This window comes from Medicago truncatula, chromosome 8 (genome assembly GCF_003473485.1).
Source record: "Medicago truncatula cultivar Jemalong A17 chromosome 8, MtrunA17r5.0-ANR, whole genome shotgun sequence".
Lineage (NCBI taxonomy): Eukaryota > Viridiplantae > Streptophyta > Magnoliopsida > Fabales > Fabaceae > Medicago > Medicago truncatula.
Genome location: NC_053049.1, coordinates 30,649,130 through 30,672,117, shown reverse-complemented (window position 1 = coordinate 30,672,117; position 22,988 = coordinate 30,649,130). Strand labels below are relative to the sequence as shown.

The following is a 22,988-nucleotide window of genomic DNA, read 5'->3' as shown; positions in this document are numbered from 1 at the left end:
TGATGGTGAGTGCATTAGGCTTGTATCATGTAAACTGTCTCTAAAACTTAATTTAGGTACATTATATTTTTACAACATCAACATAACTCCTCATACAAATTATTTTTGAACTTTAAATTATTAATGATAAATAAACTCACTTAACCTATAAGTTTCAACCTTTTAGTTAGAAAAATGATTACTTGATCATATGCACCAAATTATTATATATAATGAATGAACTATTCTAAAATTTCAAGTGGATATTAGTGAAGATGCATTAATGATTTTATTCTTAAAACACTCTAATATTTTCATATCCCATTCATTATCCAAAGTACAACCAGTTTTTAAAAGTACAAATAGTACACCCAATATTTACCAAATCTAGAACCCCAAATTGCATTTAGAGGAAAACAAGAACCATACAAAGTGGCTAATTTAGTGGGAATCAATGGCAATGTTTATCAATTGAAATAGTAAATATAATAGGGTGGACTTACTAACAGAAGATTTGGTTGGCCTTTCATTTTATTCAAAAGTACCATAATTTAAAAATACCACCACCTATTGTAAAAATATATTGCAGTGTGAATCTCGGTGAAAACTATATTAATATACAAAATTCAGCATATATTATTGAATTATAATGCAAACTTTTAACATTCCCCATAAACATCCCTTTCATCACGGGAGAAGTAGGTTTTCTTGGTGGGGTTTGATTGAGTGAAAATGAGAAGGTAAAAATTGGACAACCCAAAATTACCTAGAGAAGTAGTGGTTGGACACTAAACACGTGAGATAGCTTTCACGGAGTTAGGAGTCGAGGTTTTTACGGTGGACACAGTCCTAAAAACTGCATCAAGTAAAGCGGCTAAACATGAGAAAGTGTGTTATGATAATAAACATGTTTTTATACCATTTGTTTTTGACACTTTTGTCTTCCTAGCACCATAGGTTGTTGACCATCTACGTAGAGTTCAAAGGATCATGCACAACAATGTCATGTCTCCTAGATCCACGGATGTTGTGTTTACGGGAATTGATTTTGTCATCCAAAAAGCCTAACGGCGCAACTTGTTGCCCTATTCATGTGTAATCAATCATTGATATAAAAAAATATGAATAAACCATTTTATATTTTGGAAATGTGTGACCTACGATCATACAATAGAAAGGAGCCAAATAAAGAATACATGAGTGACTTATAGACGATACTCTCGATCTCCCAAAACAGTGGTATAAGGGTTATGATTCAACTTTATTGAGGAGCTTGAGTGGATCTAAGAGACCAAATCTCATCTAAAATTTTAAGACATTAAATATATAAGTCGTTTATCTTAACAAAGGCTAATGACCTAAATTATCAACTGAACGTCAAATCTTCATCAAAACCATTTAACATTGAGTATATGAATTCTCTTATATATTTGTTATTTAACTCATTCCTAATCTAACCACTCTCACTTAAATACCAACAATGTTGTCTGTAGCCAACTACATCACATATTTTTTCACTCTCCTCTTACTATTCAAGCTGACCTTAGAACCACATAAGGAGCAACATACATAAAAATCAAACAATTTTTCTTACTGTAACTTTTAATTATCAAATTACCCTTCATTTTCTACAAAAATAAAACGACCCATGTGTTTGAAACGTGTGTGGCTTCCTTAGAAGTCACATTCATATATTTGCTGGCAACAAACTATATTATATGCTTTGTACCAAGTCATGATCATTTAATACTTGCATGTTTAGTCTCACAAGTCCATCAACTTAACTAAAGAAAAACAGTGGTAAAGACAACCAAGAATTAAACTTGTTTTATAGCATCATCAATCTCTTTCAACCAATTTTCTAGAGTTTTCTTCTCATTAAACTACAAAATGAAGGAATAAGAAAATCTATAAGTTACCAAAATAAGCTAAAATCTGGATATTATTCTCTTGTTTGTTAATTAGGATTGTTCTGAACCAATGCTGTAAAAAGACAAAAAGACCCTTCAATATTTTATCGCATAATCAAGTGGTTGGACTCAAATGGTTAATAAACTTCAATTAAAGACAAATATTTTAAGAGAACCTGAGTTCGAATCCTGACTATAACAATCATCGATCATACTTTATTTACCTTTTATCAAACTCTGAATTACGAGAGTTCATTCCTCGTGAAAATTGAAGGGTTAACTTAAAGACAAAGAAATACATGAGAACATAATGTGGTGCTACATTTATGTGCCCTAAGCTGCCACATTGCCTATTACAAAACCGTACATGAACCATGCATTAAGCTAAGGCTACAAATTAAACTCTATCACAAATTCTCAACTATCTTTACTATTGTTAAACAATGATTCCACGCGTTTCTTCTTAGACCACACTCCATTAAGGAATGTCGTGTGCTGTGACTTTGTGAGTCAGTGTCAGAATTTATGAAACTCTTTTACTACTCATTCTATAGCTTCATGCAATGTGTATGGTTAGAACATTCTCTATGTTTTCATCGTTTTGTTGTGGCAGAATTTATTAAGTTTGAACCAATTGTTGTATTGTTTGATGGTGAAAACTGTTCCTTGCTTACACCGTTCATAGTATTTTCATTGAAAAGGATTTGACATTGATATGATGTAATATTGAAAGGTATATACACAATAGGACCTGATTTGGCTCTTCTTCTAGATATTATGGTTCTCCATTTTTTACAGTGGGATAAAATGTGAACAAATGTGATGATGGTTACAAAATACAACTTCTCCATATGTTATGCAATGTCTCCGCCAATTGAGCAAAATTCACGGGGTGCAAATCAAGGTTTTAGTAACGGTTTATTACTGTGTTAAAAGTCTTACATTGAATAGATAAAAAAAAATGTTCGATATGATACTTAAGTTTGACTCGTCTCACAGACTTAAATCCTAACGGACCGCACATGACATTTAAAGTTTTTATGCCTATGTGTGACCGCAATTGTGGTTGCAACATAGTTGTGACCAAGCTCTCAAAATCTTTTATGCCTATACATGAATGTTACTATGGTTGCATCAATTGTATATATTTGAGTGCAATTTTTTTGAAATATCAAAATTCGCAATGAAATCTTAACGTGACCGTTGCTTAAAATTACCTTTGCTTCAAACTAAATTTTTGAAATTTCTTACTTAGCAAGAAAAGGGTACAAGAAATTTTATAAACAAAAGAAGGTACAAAGAAAGAACATAGATCATGGTTTGATTTATGATGCCAATGTCATCTTGTTTACAACAATATTATCTTGGCAAATACTAGACACATGATGTGTGCATGTGTAAACAATACACTAGAGTGAACTATTTTATGATACTATACTACTAGTATATGTGAGATTAATTGAAAATGGTTGGTGGCTATTCTTGCATTTATGGAGCATGCATGTGCGCTCTAATTATTGCAGCTACACAATAACCATTTCACCAACCTTGAGTATAAGCCCTTCATTCATTTTATTTTTTTAAACTCGGTATCCGATCCAAGAATCGACTAATCCGAGGGGACCAATCCCACCGCCCACTTGTAGGGGCCCCGTTTAAAGCCAGAGCAAGCTCTGTATGGACTTAACCCACCGAAATTGGCACCAGAGGGAATCGAACCTGAGACCTCTGGAGGAGCAAACTCCAAGATCCCAAGCCAACCACTAGGCCAACCCCAAATAGGTTAAAGCCCTTCATTCATTCTTCACAATATAGAACAATATTTTAAAAATCAAATCGAATTAGAATGTTAAACGGGTCGAACCCTAAACCAATATTGTGTACATTTTAGTTATCTGAGTGGTTCAATCACAATTTTATCTGGATTATAGTGATTTAAAGCAATTAAACCATTATTTTATTCATATGTCTCGTAAGTTTGATGTCCGATTTGATTTTTTAATATTGATATAGAACCATTTTTTGTCCCCCATTAGGTTAGATTTGTGTAACTAACTGTCTGTCTGTGTGTCTTTATCTTGCTTGTTCATATGAAAGAGAACAGATGGCTAAGCGATTCTCTTGTTACTGATTATAATACAATTTTGTTTGCTTGATTAGTTATTTATAATTTATATGATCACCTTGTTTTGAGTTTTGACATGCTAGTTCTAGCAATTTGGTCATCTTTCATGTCTGTCATATAGGAAATGGTCTCTTACGAGAAATTTTTTGTAAAGATGAAGAAGGGATGGACTCAATCTTTAAGCCCAAACAATGCCAAAAAGCATTCAAAAAGTTGAAAACCTAGGTGAAAATAAAACACATCAGTGTATTTTTCCACTTCAATGTTTTCTACCAATGTGTTTTTGTCCCTATAAATATATTAACTTTTTGTTTTAGTCCTTCTAAAATTTTCCTTCAACTTTTAGTCCCTATAAAATTTTTAATCATTACTTTTGGTCCCTATTTTTAAGTTAATTTTTGTTTTTTTTAATGAAATTGTGCATAAATGTGTAGAATATTGTAAAAATCTCTTCCAAAATAAATTAGAATTTTTTAACAAAACATAAATTAAATATGAATTTTTAACCGCAAAAAATATAAAAATTCATATTTAATTCATGTTTTATTAAAATATTCTAATTTTTTTGGAAGACATTCTTATAATATTATGAATTTTTCCGCAAAATTGTATCCTAAAAGCAGTCTTGGATGTTACAAAAGGTGCAATGTAACACTTTTGAATCTTGAAGCTTTGTGTATCAATCTACTAGTGTTTGGGGAATTACATCCCTTGGAAAAGGTTTTTATTAGGTCTCATTCTTCTCATTAGAAGATGTTGAAAGTGTTTGATTGATTGCATCATGGAACCTCAACCCTCGATTTTTCATACCCTTACTTTGAAGCAGGGGCTTCAACCCTAGCAAGCAACAAAAAATCATCAGTCTAGGTTTGGATTCGTATTTACAGTACTTCACAAGAGTATTGGAGACCTAAAATATTACTCCCTCCGTCCCTAATTATAAGACCCTTTTGAGAATTTTTTTTGTCCCTTTTTATAAGACCCCTTTGTTATTTCCAACTACATTAATTATTTCTTTACATACATGCCCCTATTTATTATACATCTTTTTCTTCAATCAACAATAAATAACATGTTGAAAACATAAACTAACATTCTTTCTTAAAGGATAAAATTGTATAAACAATAGTGATTACAAACAACTTTAATACAAATATCCACTATCTTAATTCCCGTAATTTTGGCAAAAGGGTCTTATATATAGGGACGGAGGGAGTATTTTCTATTGCAAGTAGTGTTGGAACCCCTGTTTGATAGATAATTTGGTCACTTTATTCGTATATTGGTTGATATAGATCTCTCTGAACAACTAAAATACAAAGTCTATGTTGAAGATTTTCTATTTTTGTTTAACTTTATTATGAAAAAATTTCCGACTTTTGCACTCATTGTAAGTGTATTGGTCATGATATAAGTTTTGCCAAGAGAGTCAAAGTTACCCAAAGTTTAAGGTGAGCCAGATATTGCTGATCGATAGGAGGAAAACCATGCAAGAACAAAAGAAACGTGACAACAAAATAAAATAGGAAGGAGAAGGAGAAAGAAATAATTAATTTTGATGGTTCAACCTCCAACGAAAAGAAGCCAATTGAGATTCCAAATTAGAATTACGGACAACATTGCTCAAAAATACCTTAATTAGCTCAAAGTTTTCTTTGTCGATGATAGAGATAACCTGTTGCCAAATATTTGTTGTCTATGTTCTATGCACTTAGATCCTGTAGTAGTATCCATCGAGGGAAATACATCTTTTGGAATATGTTCAATTTATGCTTCAACCAAGGTTGAAGTGTAGGCTTAAGATCTTCGAATATGTTTTTCTTAAAGTCTTATGACTGTGTTTTTCTCAAGGTTTCATGTCCGAGTTCTTTAAATGCAAACCCATATGATCTAGTTCATACATAATTTATTTTAACTTTAAAAAATTCAGTGGAATTAGTCCTCCATATCAATTAGTCTTTGGATTGAATACCAAGTTCTAAATAAAAATGTTAAGAGGAGACAACTTTGACAAGATTTGACTGATTTTCAAAACTAAAACAACATGTTACGATACCATTTTAGGAGCTCAAGTAACAAACTATAATATCAACTTGGTCTATCCTTTTGATTAAAAATGTGAAAGGCGGTGGATGTAGTGGAGAATACCATTGATGTAGTATTATTTATGGTTTTATAATCTTTACTATTCATGGTAATAGTGTTGTAAATTTTGTAAATAATGATATATAAACTCAAATATATTTTGATGGATTTTAATTTCTACATGTGTAATTCATATATAGAAATATTATTTCATGCCAGGAAATGATAAGAAAAACATGCGATATAGTTAGCTAGTTCCTAAGAGTGTGTTTGGATGTGGGAATGTTTCGAGTGATTGTAATATTGAAATGAATTCAAATATTTTGAGGTGAATTCAATTGTTTGGATAATAACTTAAAGAATTTTTGTACCAAAAAATAAAAATCATGAAAAATTTCAAAATGATAGAAATTTATGAAATATTTTGTTCAAGTTAAATAGAGAGAATTTCAAAATTCTTCATTGCTATAATTTTTCAAATTTGCATTTTGGTCCTCAAATTTTACAAAATTTTCAATTTGACCCCAATAAATTTCAAAAAAATTGTAAATTGACCCCTTAAATTTTTCAAAAATTAAAATGTGACCCCTCAAAGTTTTTGAAATCTACAAATTGACCTCTAATTTTAATTTTCAAATTTGGCCCAAAAAAAAATTTAATTTATAAAAGTTGCATAAAAATGATGACAATGAAATTTTTTAATGCTTCATCCAAACAAAAATATTGAGAAATAAGAGTAATTTAATTGAATCATTTAAATTGCGTAGAATTCTAAGTTCTTTCAAATTTTCGAATTATCTCATTCAAATACACTCTAAAGAACTAGATTATTTCAATCAGAAAACAAGATCCATAGGGATTATTTGAAAAAATGGGACTTGATACTCTCTCTGGCGATTAAAACACGATTCACTATTCATCTTCTCCTTCACATCAACCAAACCTCCGCCATGTCCCCCACTTTGTTTTACTCCTCCAAACCTTTCACAATCCCCTGGAAGTGCCTAGATGATGATGTCCCCTCCAAGATCGCACCAAAAACAATCCCAAAACCACAACCCTTAACCCATAAACCGCAACCCTTAACCCAAAAATCTTTTGCGTAGGTTCTTTCAAATGTTTGTGATATCCCGGAATCACAACTGCCTAGACCCACTCTCAAAGGTGATAAGTTTTCAATTTTGATCCCTGATGATGAGTATGACATTGGTTTAGATGGTTGCAAGTACAATCTCCACGCACGTGTTATTTGGACGAAAGGCGCTACCCCTTTGACGGTGATGGCACTGAAAGAGAAGCTGAAGCCGGCATGGAAGGATCTAATCCCTTGGGGAGTGACTTCAATTGGAAAAGGGTGCTATGAATTTGTTTTTACTTCGATTGAAGACGCCAGAAGGGTAAGATCTGTAAACTCTTGGCTTTGGAATCCGGGAATTTTGAAATTGTTTCCATGGTCGAGGGATTTTAGTCCTACCCTTCAAAACAACACTTCTGTGCAAGTATGGATGCGAATCCATGGTCTATCACAAGAGTATTGGCGAAAGAAAATTATTTTCGCAATAGCAAGCAGCGTAGGAACACCGATATGTGTCGATTATGTGACAAGTAAACCGGCTATTGAAAGAACATTTGGTCATTACGCTAGGGTTCTAGTGGACTTGGATGTTTCTTGTGACCTGAAATACGAAGTTTTGGTCGAAAGAAAGGGTTTTGCGTTCTTTGTTGAGTTTGAATACGAAAATTTGCCTGAATTTTGTAGCTTTTGCAGAATGATTGGTCACAATGCATCAGTTTGCAGGAAAGCTATAAAGAAAGATGTAGCACATAAAGGGAAGGCTCTTGTTAATGATAAAGATAAAGAATTGGGGAAGCAACACCACAAAGAACCTATCAAGAAAAAACAGTGGACTCAAAGAGAGCATGTAGTCATGGAAATAGAGAATGATAATACCAACAGGTTTGTAGCTCTAGCTGATGATGCCCTTGATGAGAACACTGAACCATTAGTGGATACAAACCCTAGGAACATTGTTGATGGAAGTCCTGTGCATGTATCAATGAACAACGAAGATTGCAGGGATGATGCTTTTGTATTAGGGCCTGTTCTAGGACAAAATTTGGAAATCCCTCAATTGGAAAATTCTACTGAATATGACAGTGAAGATGGGAGCTCCCAGGCTTCTGAATTTGTGGACGCTACGCAGAGGTTAGACACCGAGTTCCAGGCAAATGAGCGAGCAACTCCTGTTAGAGTCCAGCAAGACATCCAATTTTTAAATGATGTTTGGGCCAACCTTGAAGATGCTGATGAAGTGCTAATCAGATCACAACAACAAGCTTTTAATGATACCACTGCTGCAGAGGCAGACATTGATCTCCAAATTCATCATGAGGTACGTAAGAACATTGAAAACTCTGGCTTTAAACTTGTTACCAGAAAATCACCAAAGAAAAAAACACCCAAAACCTTGACTTCTAAAGACAGCAACTCTTACCTTACAAGATCTAAGGTTACATCTAGACATTCTCAATGAATTGTCTATATTGGAACATTAGAGGGCTTGCTAATCACGCCTCAAGATTAGCTCTGAAAAACCTTATCCTAGCTAACAAACCTAACTTCATTTTCATCTCTGAACCTTGGATACACTATGATAGTTTTCCCACAAACTGGTTTTATCATCTTAATTATAAACCTTTTGCTTTCAATAACAGACAGGACAACAATCCAAACCTCTGGTGTTTTTGCCTGAATCATCTAAACCCTACAATTATATCAGCTGACAACCAGCAAGTTTTCTTCACTTTTGTACATAACCACCAATCATTTTGTATCTCTGCAATATATGCTTCCACTAACCACTTAACCAGAAGACACCTTTGGCTTAACCTTCAAACAATCCAAACTAACCTAAACATGCCCTGGTGTGCAATTGGTGATTTTAACTCCATCGTAGGCTCTCATGAACATAGAGGGGCCTGTCCACCTACTAGAACTCCAATGAATGACTTTTTTGACTGGTCAGACACTAATAACTTCATACACCTTCCAACTAGATGAGTGCAGTTCACTTGGTCAAATGGCAGGGAAGGACGTAGCCACACTGAAAGAAGATTGGATAGAGTGATTTGTAATCAAAACTGGCTGGATGTTTGCAACTCTCTGAATGTGTCAACACTGGTAAAGCACAAGTCGGATCACTTTCCACTATTACTTGAATTTGATAATTCTACTCATAGTTTTACTTCCCAATTTAAATTCATGCAATTGTGGACCCATCATAAAGATTGTCACAGGGTGATACAAGAAGTCTGGAACACAAATATTGTTGGCTGTCATATATTCATTCTTAGCCAGAAACTCAAAATCCTAAAGCAAAAGTTAAAAGTCTGGAATAAAACTGTTTTTGGTAATGTGCACAACATGGTTAAAGTGGCAGAACAAAACCTTGCCCATTTACAATCTGTCATGGACACAAATGGTATCACTGACTCCCTATTGGAACAACACAGAGATGCGCAGTTTCAACTTGAAAATGCTTTACAAATAGAAGAAGAATATTGGAGGGAGAAATCTAAAGTTGCTTGGCATTTAAATGGAGATAGGAACACCAAATATTACCATAGACTAACCAAAATCAAAAACACCTCCAAACTCGTAACTACCCTCATGAATGGTGATGATATGGTTTACAACCCTGAGGAAATATCAAGTCTCATTACTAACCACTTTAAAAATATTTTTGTTACTAACAATGTTGTGCAGGATTTGCAGGTTAATCAACTGATAGAAGACTCCATTCCTAATCTCATTACTGAAGATGTGAACAATCTTCTAACAAGACTTCCTACTGCATCAGAGATCCATCAAGTTGTGCTAGCAATGAATAAGGAGGGAGCCCCCAGTCCAGATGGTTTTGGTGCGGTTTTTTTCCAAAATTACTGGGACATTGTGAAAAATGATGTAATTAATGCAATTTTAGAGTTCTTTACTAGAGATTGGATTCTCCCCAACTTCAATGCAAACACAATCATCTTGACTCCGAAAATTCCAGATGCTACTAATGTTGGTCATTACAGACCAATTGCTTTAGCAAATTTCAAGTTCAAGATTATCTCTAAAATTCTAGCAGACAGATTGGCTCCCTTTATGAATTTGATTATTTCACCAGAGCAAAGAGGCTTCATCAAAGGAAGAAATATCAAAGATGGTATTTGTATCACATCAGAAGCAATAAATCATCTCCATCAAAAAGCATATGCAGGGAATTTACCTTTCAAGGTTGACATCTCAAAGGCTTTTGACACATTGGAGTGGAAATTTCTTCTTACTGTGTTAAGAAAGTTTGGCTTCAAAGATAGATTTTGCTCCTGGATCAACACAATTCTAAACTCGGATGGATACTTTCATTGCAAGAGAGAAGTCAGGCAGGGTGACCCCTTGTCCCCTCTTCTTTTCTGTATTGCTGAGGATGTGCTCAGCAGGAGCATCACCAATCTTGTGCAACAAGGAAAGGTGGAGCTTATCAAAGGTTCAAGATCAACACATGTTCCTTCTCATTCTTTATATGCTGACGACATTATGATATTTTGCAAAGGTAAAATTTCCTATATTCATGCTCTTCTGCAACTTTTCAACTCATATGATCAAGCTTCTGGTCAAGTGATAAACCCTTCAAAATCTATTGTGTTCTATGAATCAATTTCTACTTCTAGAATTAATCAGATTGTTGATCTAATTGTGTTCAACAAGGGTTCTCTTCCATTCACATATCTAGGGGTTCCTATTTTCAAAGGGAAACCTAAGAGGTGCCACCTACAGCCTATTGTAGACAAAATCAAATCCAAACTAGCATCTTGGAAAGCCTCCCTATTAAGTATTGCTGGTAGAGTTACTATGGTTAAAAGTGTTATTCAAAGTATGTTGGTTCACTCAATATCCATTTACTCTTGGCCCAAGAAGCTTCTTAATGACATTGAACTCTGGACAAGGAATTTCATATGGAGTGGTGATGTCTCTAAAAGAAAACTATTGACTGTTTCTTGGAAAAAATCTTGCAAGCCTCTCTCTGAAGGTGGCTTAGGCATCAGGTCTCTCTCTATTCTAAATGAATCAACAAATATGAAGCTTTTTGGGGATTTACTGAACTCCAAGGAAGATTGGGCTCTTTTACTAAGAAGTAAGGTCATTAGAGGCAGAAGAGTGATATCTCACCACATTTTCTCATCTATTTGGAGCAGCATCAAGAATGAGTTTTCAAATGTCCAAACTAATTGTGGCTGGCAGCTTGGTAATGGCGAAGACATAAATTTCTGGCTTGACAATTGGTGTGGTGTCTCTATAGCCTCTCAGCTTAATATTCCTCCCCATATGCACGGAAACTTAACTGCTAAAGTAAAAGACTTCATTTTCAATGGTCAGTGGAATGTTCCTTCCTCCGTTCTCATCTTCATCCCACAAGTCAAATTGCTTGCCAAACAAGTAGCTATTCCTTTTGAAGCCACTGAAGACAAGAGAATCTGGCATCCTAGCAATAATGGCGATTTATCTTTCAAACAAGCTTATGAGTTCAAATATGGGGTTGGTCAGAAGATAAAATGGGCCAAAGAGTTGTGGTGTCCTGATATTCCTCCAACCAAATCTCTTTTGGTTTGGCGGATCATGCATAATAAGGTTCCAACTGATGAAAACCTTCTGTCCAGAGGGTTTCAATTTCCATCTTTGTGCTCATCTTGTTTTCTTCAGGGTGAAACTACTTTCCACTTGTTTTTTGAGTGTCCTTTTGCTATGCATTTGTGGAATTGGTTGTTCTATATTACTAACATAAGCATGCAATTCAGCAATTGTCTAGACTTTTGGAAGATTCTAGATAGAAATTGGTCTCCGCGGTGCAGGACTGTTCTCAAAGCTTGCATGTTCAATATTATTTACACTGTTTGGATCAGAAGAAACCATGTGAGATTCAAAGATAAGAAAATGCACTGGAAACTTGCACTTAACATGATTATTGCGCAGACTTCTCTTGCAGGTAACATCACCAAAGAAGTTTACAGAGGGGACATGCAAGAATTCAGGATTCTGAAAACTTTCAAGGTGAACATCAAACCCCCCAGGGCACCCATAATCAAAGAGGTAATTTGGGCTCCACCGATGACAACTTGGATCAAAGCAAACACAGATGGAGCAGCTACCAAACACCCAAACAGAGCAGCTGCAGGAGGCATCTTCTGCAATTCATAGAGCATATGCATTGGTTGTTTCACTCAATCACTGGGGGAGCAAAACGCTCTTTATGCTGAGCTTGTAGCTGCCATGTCTGCTATTGAGATTGCTCACAACAATGGCTATATATTCTCACTTTTGGTTAGAAACAGATTCACAATTGGTCACTTTAGCTTTCAACTCTTCTTTTGTGGTTCCTTGGGTCCTTAGAAATAGGTGGCTTAACTGTATGTACAGGATTAGACATATGAGATTTTTGTGTCGCACATCTTTAGAGAGGGAAATGCTTGTGCCGACAGTCTTGCAAATATTGGTCTTTCATTAACTTCTTCTGACTTGTTTTGGTCTGACAGGTACCTGACTCCATTAGAGGAGAGTACAATAGGAATAGGTTGGGTATGCCCAACTTTAAATTTTCTACCTTTTGAAAAATTTTTGGTATGGTCCCCCTTTTTTTTTTTTGTACTCTTTTTTGTTTTAATCTAATGGTATGATGCATTTGCATCAGTTTACAAAAAAAAATAAAGAACTAGATTATTTTATGTTATTATTTTTCTTGAACCTAGTATGTAAGAAAGAACAATTGTCATATCTATTGTTACATGCAAAAAAAATTAAGAAATACAAACAAAATTTTTGAATGAAGGTACAATGTAATTTTCATTTTACATATAATATATATTTTGGACATGTCTATATTTAGGAGATAATTTTTATTGATAATATGATTTGCGAATTATTTCCTTTGAAATTCTTATGATGTGGCTGTAGGTTAAAAACTAAGCATAGAGGATTAACATGTTTTGACTTTTATAATTTAGCCATATGAAAATAATATAAACATTTTCTTAAAATGCAATCACACCCACAATTTGTCAATCTTATTATTAACAAATTATTTTGAAAAGTTTTAGTATATTTTGCATTATTTAACTAATTATAAAAATATGAACTACCCCGATTAAAAAAATATATCAACCAGTTTCATAAGTCTTAGCTCAACTGACAAAAATGCCGAAATTATTAGGCCGGATTTCTTGACCGGGGTTCGAACCCCGACACCTCCACTTTGTGTGTGTGAGTTTATAATGGCTTTATCATTTCTTCTATGTATCAAAAAAATAAAATAAAAATATCAACCAAAAAATAGACAAATTCATTTTCAGTGTGATATTTTCAGCTTGAAAGCTAGCAATAAAGGCTTTCCATTATTCCCAATATAATAGTATAAATAGACATGCATGAAGAATAAACAAATATGCATTGAGTGAGGAAATCAAAATATAAAGGAGGAATAGAGTAGCTCTTTTGAATCAAATATTCCACTGCCTTTTCCACCATTTCTAAAGAGCAAAAAAGCTCTCAACTTCTCTAAAACTTTATATCAACCAAACAATCAAACTCCTCATATACACACAACAAGTGTAAGAACACAAAAAACAACTCATTATGGTAGCTGGATGGAGAAGAGCGTTTTACACATCCAAAGACAAAGACACCAAAATATTAGCTGAGAGCCACCAACAACAACATTTGGACTTTGACAACATCAATGGTAGTCCTCAAATCAATCCTTCTAAATTCACATTTTCCACTACCCCACCAACTAGTCCGAACCTCCATTGTCGAATCTCAGATTCTTCACTTCTGGATGGCAACAAAAGCAACAACAGTCCTAAGTGGTCTTCCCATAACTCGCCATCATCATCTTATTACTCTCTTCTCAAAGCCACCTTACGCCTTTCCAAAGTAAGTTAACCTATTCACACTCTTTTCTACTCGTAGTTCTATATTGCGTCCTCTGTCGCAGTTGCAGTATCACTACACATATTCAACTGCAATTGCGGTTGCAGACACGATATAGAATTATGCTTTAATTAATTCTCTTGTTTTAGTAACATTTTTTCCTAACTTTTATTTATTTATTTTTTGTGTAGAATTTATGTGGAATTTGTACGCATAGTGTGAAAACTGGTGAAGGAAAAGCAATTTTCACAGCAGAATGCTCTCATATCTTTCACTTTCCATGCATAGCAGCTCACGTGAAAAATCAACAAATCATCACGTGCCCTGTATGCGGAACAAACTGGAACGATCTTCAACCGGAGAAAACTGCAGAGAACGCCAAAACAACGACGTTGTCGAAGCTTCCAAACTACAACGACGACGAGCCACTCCTGTCCTCTGCCTCCGTTTCTCGCTTCAGCACCATACCCGAAAACGAAGAAGAAGAACTAGAAAAAGAAGAAAATGAAGAAAACAAAGAACCTGTTGAATTTCAAGGCTTAGATGTTTCTTCAACAAAAACATTTGAAGCGTTTTTTCTACCAGAAACTGCTCTAGTAGCATCTAACAAGAGCTTCGAGACGTTAATTGCAGTGTTAAAGGTGAAGGCAAAGCCGTATAATGCGGTGGTAAATCGGCCGCCGGTGGATCTTGTCACGGTGGTGGATATAGGTTGTTCAATTTCCGGTGAAGATATTTTGAAACTCAAACGTTCAATGCAAGTTGTAATCTCTGCGCTCAATTCCTCCGATCGTCTCTCCGTCGTTGTATTCTCCAGTGGATCAAAACGGTTGTTTCCTTTGCGGAGAATGACCGGCCGCGGTCGCAGATCGGTGCGTCGGAGCATAGAAGCGATCGGTGTTGATGAGATGAATGGTGACGGATTTCCGGCGAGGAAGGAGGCGGTGAAGAAAGCCGCGAAGATTCTAGAAGATCGGAGACAGAAGAATCCTGTTGCCAAAATTATACTTCTTACAAATGGAAATGGTCATGAAGATAGGAGATTATCTTCCACGCGCTTGCCTAATTTGGAAATTCCAGTCCACGCACTCAACTACTCACACGCGCTTCATGACGGCGCGTTTTCAGAATGCATCGGTAATTTGTTGCGCGTGGTTGCTCAAGACATCAAATTTGAATTCCAAAACGGGTCAGAGTCAAGTTTCACCGCTAAACTCTTGCCAGGATTTGCCACAATGGGAGATCTTCACGCGGCGGAGGAGAGAGAGTTGCTTGTTGAGTTAAAAGTACCTTCATCACATGGGTTCCATACCCACGCTCTTTCAGTACGGTCCTCTTATTGTGACTCGTTTACTAAAGAGGTTGTCCATTCGAAGGAGCGTTCGATTATTGTTCCACGCCCTGTCTCCATTAAATTGTTAGACCCTAAGATCAAACAATTGATACGTTTACACATCAATGCTCGAGCTTCAATTAAACATTCAAGTCCCGATGCGGCTCATGAATGGTTGCGAAGGCTTGAAGCCGAAGAAACCGAGTCACGGCTTCGCGGACAACCTAAGTTGAGGAGCCATAAGCTCAGAAGAAATAGTTTGGAGGAAAAGATGGAGCCGCTTACGCCGATATCGGCTTGGAAAGCAGCTGAGAAACTGGCTAAAGTGGCTATCATGAGAAAGTCTATGAATAAAGTCAGTGATTTACATGGCTTTGAAGATGCCAGATTCTAAATGTATTTTTTTCTTATTGTCATAATGTTTTCTTTAGGTTATTGTCGGTGAAAATATGTTAATAAAATTTTTGTAATAATTAAAAAAAATGGCAAAAGCATAAATGGAATTGGCCCATGACTCATAATAGTGACAAGAAGTACCAACCGGGTTGGCCCTTTTGTGAATAGAAAAGAAATAGATTGTGATTGCCAAGTGAGATTTTAGGTATAAGAAGAATTTTAGAAATACAATTATTGGAGTTGTAATTTTTGTCCTTTAGTTTCTCTTTCAAATATGTATGTATAATTGAAGCTGTTGTTGGGTCTCATCAAGGAAAATGTTAAAAATTATATTCCTGTTTAAGTCATCAACAGTTTAGTATGTTTGAATGTGCTGTTAATTCTCTGGTAGTGTACTTGTGTCCGGAGGGTTGAGAGCAAAATTGGTGGGTCACATTTCTGATAATTTAGATAATGGATGGTACCAAGTAATTAAGAACTTTTTGGCTTTACATACATTGCATTGGTGTTTGAATTTGGAACTGATTTAAAATTTTAAGGTGGGGTTTTGCTTTAAATTCCAATCCTATCTAAATCCTATGTATTTGAGATTTTGGTGAAGTTTAAGTTAGGCCTATGTGTTGTTTTCACAATCACACACTCTATACTTTAGCTTGGTCAAATTTGGTTTGAACACAAATTAGTCATATTTGGTAATTTCATCTTCAATAATTGTTTTTTGGTACAAATTTCATCTTCAATTCAACCTAAGTTCAAATGTTCAATTCTACATAGCATAAGCTTACATTTTTAGATTTTTTCGCTGACATAAAATTTGAGTGCACCAATGTAACTTAGGGAATGTGATAAGTTGCCTTGTTGGTTTGCACGCTGGTACTTCATGCTCGAAAGAGTTTTATGTTTGCTGTTTTGTTTAGAGAGTTGTTGGTACTTTAATTTTGATACCACGTTGGTGGTCGATTTATTCGTTGAACTTAAATTGTAATTGTTCTTTGCAAAGGTTCATTTTTCATATTATTTTTTAACTTGGTTTCGGGCCCCGTACGCGGATTTGCTTAGTTGTGTATGTAATTAGTGAATTTTTGTTGTGATAAATTAGGGTTGATCACTAGGTCTTATTTATATTGATGTATTTCCGTTTGGATTGTGGGTTGTACCTTGTCAGGTCTAATATCCTCAGTCTCTGTATCTCTTTCTTTTCTTTTTTTTAATTTAATTCTCCTTTTTACTAAAAAAAACTAAGGTAATGTGAGAAGTTCTGAGATTTTCTACACTCTCAAAAATTAATTGATCAACTTTTTTTTCCTTTTTCAATTATACAAACATTAACCACTTTACAATATTTTATACAAATACTTCATTCAAAAATTACTTATAAAGTCACATAACAAAAAGAGCACCAGGTCAGCATGTACACTATAACCGGTTGAAAATCTTATCCTCTAGAGTTTACTTGGTGCTATCTATGTGTAACGCACTAGATGGTGGGGTTTTGCTACTATGATGCCTAACAATAACTTCAAAGAATTAATCAAAAGTAGTGACAAGCAACTAAAATTATGATGAATGAGAAAGTGAATTAGTGTGCCCCACTAATGACAAAGTGTTCATATTTTTCTTGCAAATTAAAAATGGTAGACAATTTAAGGATAAAACGCGTGAATGTGCTCTACCATCTTTTCATTATGCACATTTTTTTGTAATAAAGTTTTACTTTCATAGTGTGTGTACTTGTATGATGAGATTCATGTACCTTATCTTTTGTTGGAAAATGCTCTATTTGTATTCGAGTTTCATGGTGTCACATGTCAAGTGTTTGTGAAGAAAAGGTAATGTAATACAAACAAATCTTAAGACGGTGTGTTTCAAATCATCAATGACAATAGGGCATTCACTTTGCTTTTTCAGTCAGCAACTAAATAATGTTGTTGAATTTATGTGCATTTCTTGGATCCCCGATGACTTATAAAGCATATATGAACCAAATGGTCAATAATAGAATAACAAAGTTTAAAAAGATGAATGTTTTTTATCACCGTAACATAGGGATCAAAGTATTCATCGTCTTTTAATCATGACTAATTTTTAATAAAGAATCTGTTGAGTAGATAAAGTGGACTCTAATCACTAATCTTCACTATAGAATTTATTGAGCATGCAAAATGAATTCTCATCTATCAATCGAGTTTTTTTTCATACGAAAGAGTCAGAAGATCGAATCATATATAACCAATTGCCTAAAAGAGTCCGAGTCATATACTACTTAGACCATCCATCCACATGTTGGTGAAGTTGGTTGAATAATGTTTTGGTTAATGTTGAAGAGATGGGAATTTATCTTATTAGTCATTATTACCATGATAATTAGACACTTTGAATTTCAGTTCTTACCAAATATATCAACTCTTACTTAATCTATATTTATAGTTCCCACTAGTACAGAAAACACTTTTTAAATCAGGTGAAAATAACTTTTTAAGTCGGTTCTGGATCCGATTTATAGGTGGCCGATTTAAAAAGTGATTCGCTTTTAAGTCTGTCCTGAATCCGATTTAAAATCACACATTTTAAATAGGTTTACCCGACTTAAATTCTACTTCTTTTTTTATTAAATTAACATTTTACATAGGTCTACCTGACTTAAAATCTACTTTTTTTTTTTTTTTTTTACTTCAAAAATCGCACATTATACATGAATATAAATAAGCTAAATGAACTTGCAGAATCCTTTGATCGAAAATCATCTATTAATAACATACAATTACAATATTATAATTACACACACTAAATCATACCACAATATTAGAGTTAATACGCTATACACTGAAAAGTATAAATTTACAAAATTATATATAGTTATACCTAGAAGCATAAATTAGAATGACAAAGTTACAAAATTATACTTAAAACACTAAAGTTATACTTGAAACCTCAATTCCTTCTATTTGTATGTTAGCTTTTTCTCCTCCTTCAGGCTTCAACAATTATAACTTAAAACATGGTTGAGGGGGACCATTCTTAAAGTCTTTGGGTTGAATCAATCCTCCATGTTCAACGGGAATATTTTCTGGCCTTATAAATCTGGATAAAAGAGATAACAAACTAAATTCAACACACAAGCATAATTAAATGGAAAATTGAGTAGGTGAAGAATTATTTTGGATACATACAAGATCAAACTAGAAAAATTAAGGAATTAGAGCCAACTTAAACTTCAATTGCAAACAAAATAACAAAGCTAATTAAAGACAAAATCACAAAGTGGTTAAGGACTTTCATAAGCTCGAAGCCATTTTGAATACAAAGTCACAAATGGGCTGAACATTGAATACAACATGCTAAAACACCATGGCACATTGATGTAAATCAGAAAGCATGACAAATTATTCAAGCATAAAATTCAACAACAAAACTAAATTAGCAACCTAAATAAACTTCCTTCACCTGTGCATATGCCTTCTTATATTTATATGATGTGGGTCAAGCAGCCTGCACCAACTAAGGTAGTTTAGAGGGAACAAATATAGAGAGAAAAAAAAAATATGGAAATTCATAGAATTGAACAAAGACAACTAGCACAAATATGAATATGGTAAGGCTCTAGAAGTTAGGTTGCTGATGCATCCACCAACCTCATCATTATGCATCCATTCACTTTAAAAATTTAAAATTGAACTAGGAAAATAAGACAAAAAAATTTGATAATTGAAATAAGATGCATCATTACCAGGTTGAGTTTTCAGGCACCCTCCATCTATCAGAGCTTCTCTTGTGGCACTATCAGATAAGATAACATCAAAACTGTCAAGAGTATAACCCAAAAATACACTACAAAGAAACAAACCCACATACACCTCAAACAACTTAAAAGCCAAACAATAACCAAAGCTAATTAGTAAAACAGCAACAGGGAGCAGTAGCAAAAAAGCTAGTCGAAAGCATGTGAAAAGCACCAGGGCTAAAACAGGACAGCCACCACAAAACCACACAACATAAACAGACTCAGCCTAACAGCAGAAAACTAGTTCTTACCTCACGATATTGTCAACCAAATTTACATATCAAAGAAACCTATCAACTCCCAAATCCGCTCATATAGCATACAAGGATTTTCAGCGGTTCTTCCTAGATACCACCACGACATGGCCTTTACATTATCCACAACCTCTTCAATGCACCACTTTATTATTAAAAATAAAACCACTCCACTCCTACCAAATTGACCACACAACGGCATGCTAAATGATCAACAACCCTCTTCAGTATCATGGTGATGAAGACAAAAAAGTATAATGACTTTAGAGAATGAACAATGTGCCTGTAAGAACATCCAATATTAGAAGACTCGAAAACAATCAAGAAAGATAGTTATTACCTTCAAATCTTAATTTCTTTTATCTCCTTGTGAGAATGAAGCCAATGCCAATTGCCAAATATTCCATAAAAACATAACAACAAATGCCTACAAGTTATGAAAGAGTCACAAATAAAAACGGAACCATTAATAAAAATCAACAATGCATATAAGAAAGGATAATTCGTAGATTGAGCATTATAGTGGCAACTTTCCTGAGGAAAAATCATGAAAATCAACATGAATGAAAAACTTCTCAAATTTACCAAACATGACTAACACATTGTAACTTTGCGAGTAACAAAATTTACTTAACTTTTTGTAACCTGTTTTCCATCAAGATTAACTACTCTTTTAAACAAAATGACACTCATTGTTTCATGTATTAAAATAACCTGCTGTGATGTAATAAAAAGAACATCCTGCTGTATTTTATTACTAAAAGTCTAAATCTGTACAAACACATTCAAATCATTTCATGCATTAATCGAATCTCCACACTCAAAATTCTTTCAAACATCTCTAGTACTAGTTGATTTGTCATGAGCTAAGAATTCCATCTTGAAGTCATTCCCTTACCTAGTTCATATAAAATAACACTAAAGTAAATTTATCAAATAATCACTTAAAAGAACATTTATCAAACAATTTGTGTTCAACCAGCAACAAATCAAATAAGTGAATGTAAACGAGAGTCTATAATGTGAATTTAATGACATTCTCTTTCTGAAGCCATGAATTGCATGTTGCCAAAATCTCAAAATCCACAACACAGGTCACAGAACGCTAGAATCGCTAGAAGCAAATCCTAATCAAATTCACAAAATCAAATAAGACGAGGAAGAGGAAATTTACTCACTAATGGTGACAACTTCGTGTAGATCTGCGAGATAGCGATTCTTCTGCTTCGAATCGCAAACCCTAGATTTGACATCTACAAATTGCGTGGAAATGAGAATAGAAAAACCAAAGAAGGTTGAAGCAGGGAGGTTCTAGGTGGTGGTCGCGGCAAGGCTCGGTGTGGCGGCGACGGCAGAGAAGGTTTTCGAACAGTGAAGAGTAGAAATGTCGCGTTGATGCGTTTTGAGATGGAAGATAGAGTTTAGTGTTTTTTATTTTTGGACAGATTAATGCATTTTATATTAATAGTTTTTAATTTATTAAAAACCTTTTTTAAGTCAGGTGGTCCAATTTTAAAAATTTCTTAGTTAAAGCCTTATCACCTGTGTGAGATTTTAAATCAGGTGGATAGCAACCTATTTAATATCCCTGAGTTAAAAAGTGATTTTTGCATTAGTGTCCACAAATGAACAAACAATATTATTCTATACAATAATTTACAACAAGTGTTTCTATTTAAAGCATTTGTTGAGCATGTAAAGGTAGAAAAATTTCATCTGTATACCAACTTTTTTATTCCAAGCCAAAATCTAATCCTGGATAATTGATGAAATTATGGATAATCTTCCTTTACTTTCTTGTCACGCACTCAAAATCTCCATTATCATTTTACTTTTGCACTATATAGTCCTTGTGCATCTATCTTCTTTTACTTCATACAGTTATAAAATTTGTTCTGCAATTTTTTCTTGTTCTAGTGAGCTTACGGTGAAATTTCCACGTACTAAATGCGGAGAGTGGAAAATTACGGATTCAAACACAAACTACAATCCAACATATCAAATGTCTATATGCAGTTTTTTACGATATGAGTTGTCCTTACGAGACATATGGTCTGCAATTTAAAAGGCTAATATTCATCCTAATTTCCTATATGATGTCTGCATTTATCCTAAACAATTTTCGGACATCACATTCAAATGTGGTCTTATGATTGGTTGTTGTGATTTAGTCATTGTAATATACAAAAACAAATGTCAAACCCATGTTTTTAAGAAATATCGTGGATTCTCATGAATGACATGTTTTTGGTGAAAATGTTGAGGAATGAGAAGTGTGGATGCTTTTGAAAAAGAAAATACTATTTCACGAAAAAATCTATCACAGAAATTTCACGATTGTTGAATTGTAACTGTAACTGCAACGCAAGCTAATGGGAGATTCAACAATCAAAAGCGATTTGTGATTAGTTTGTTATACCAATATTTGCTTTATATAGCATTGCTCTTGAGAAATGTTAGAAATGTAATTTGATTTTGACATGCATCAATGTTCTCAAACATGAACATTGCTCTTTTAACTTCTAAATTAAAATTTAAAACTTTTACCTCTAAACTTGATTTTTATTTAAAAATTATTGTTCAATTCATTTAGCTCATTTAAATTCTCAACTCAACTTCTGTTGCTGCATAAACAAGCACTTATCCTTTTAAGAGGATCACAACGTGACATGAGCATCTGTTTCTCTTCCAGAAAGTGGTAAATATGAACATGTATAAACATAAAATAGTGGTTATATTCCTACGGATTAATTAAGTTTTTGGTCCCTATAAATATCTGCAGTTTTATTTTTAGTCCCTATAAAAATAAATCACACTTTTTAGTCCCTACAAAATTTTCCGTTAGTGTTTTTAGTCCCTGTTAAATTAAAATTTGTTTAATTATGCTTAAAATTTTAAATTTTTTAATGATTTTTTACATACTTGTTTAAAACATTATAAAAGGTTCCGCCATAATAAATTAGCTCAAAATTTAATTTTTAAGTCCAAATTTTCGTTAGTTTTATCTTGAACTTTTGGCATTTTAAAAAAATTATATTTAATTCATTACATGTTAAAAAATTCTAATTTTTTATAAAAGAGATTGTTATAATGTTCTTAACATTTATGTTAAAAATCATTTAAAAATATAAAAGTTTAAGTATAATTAAACAAATT

The 22,988-nt window shown here is 33.9% G+C and overlaps 1 protein-coding gene and 1 long non-coding RNA gene across 6 annotated transcripts; one reads left to right on the top strand and one right to left on the bottom strand.

The window, feature by feature from the left end:
• The first annotated feature begins 13,570 nt into the window (after positions 1–13,570).
• LOC11446497 (E3 ubiquitin-protein ligase WAVH1) lies at positions 13,571–16,127 on the top strand. Its single transcript, XM_003628788.4, has 2 exons — positions 13,571–14,071; positions 14,260–16,127. Exons 1-2 carry the CDS (start codon positions 13,772–13,774, stop codon positions 15,793–15,795), a joined length of 1,836 nt encoding a protein of 611 aa, XP_003628836.1. The 5' UTR covers positions 13,571–13,771; the 3' UTR covers positions 15,796–16,127.
• A 2,398-nt stretch (positions 16,128–18,525) lies between these two features.
• LOC112417229 (uncharacterized) lies at positions 18,526–21,260 on the bottom strand. Of its 5 annotated transcripts, none has more exons than XR_003007787.2 (5): positions 21,011–21,260; positions 19,830–20,730; positions 19,525–19,574; positions 19,242–19,286; positions 18,526–18,878 (listed from the first exon to the last, which is right to left on the bottom strand). It is a non-coding gene; the product is annotated as an uncharacterized lncRNA (long non-coding RNA). The 5 variants fall into 5 exon arrangements; XR_005643426.1 differs by having other exon boundaries at positions 19,830–20,115; XR_005643427.1 differs by lacking the exon at positions 21,011–21,260 and having other exon boundaries at positions 19,830–20,054; positions 20,173–20,789.
• Between the last annotated feature and the right edge of the window lie 1,728 nt (positions 21,261–22,988).

Coding starts and splice junctions, on each gene's coding strand:
- LOC11446497 (XM_003628788.4), top strand. CDS start 13,772: ATGGTAGCTGGATGGAGAAGAGCGTTTTACACATCCAAAGACAAAGAC. Junction 14,072..14,259: donor CCACCTTACGCCTTTCCAAA/GTAAGTTAACCT, acceptor TTTTTTGTGTAG/AATTTATGTGGAATTTGTAC.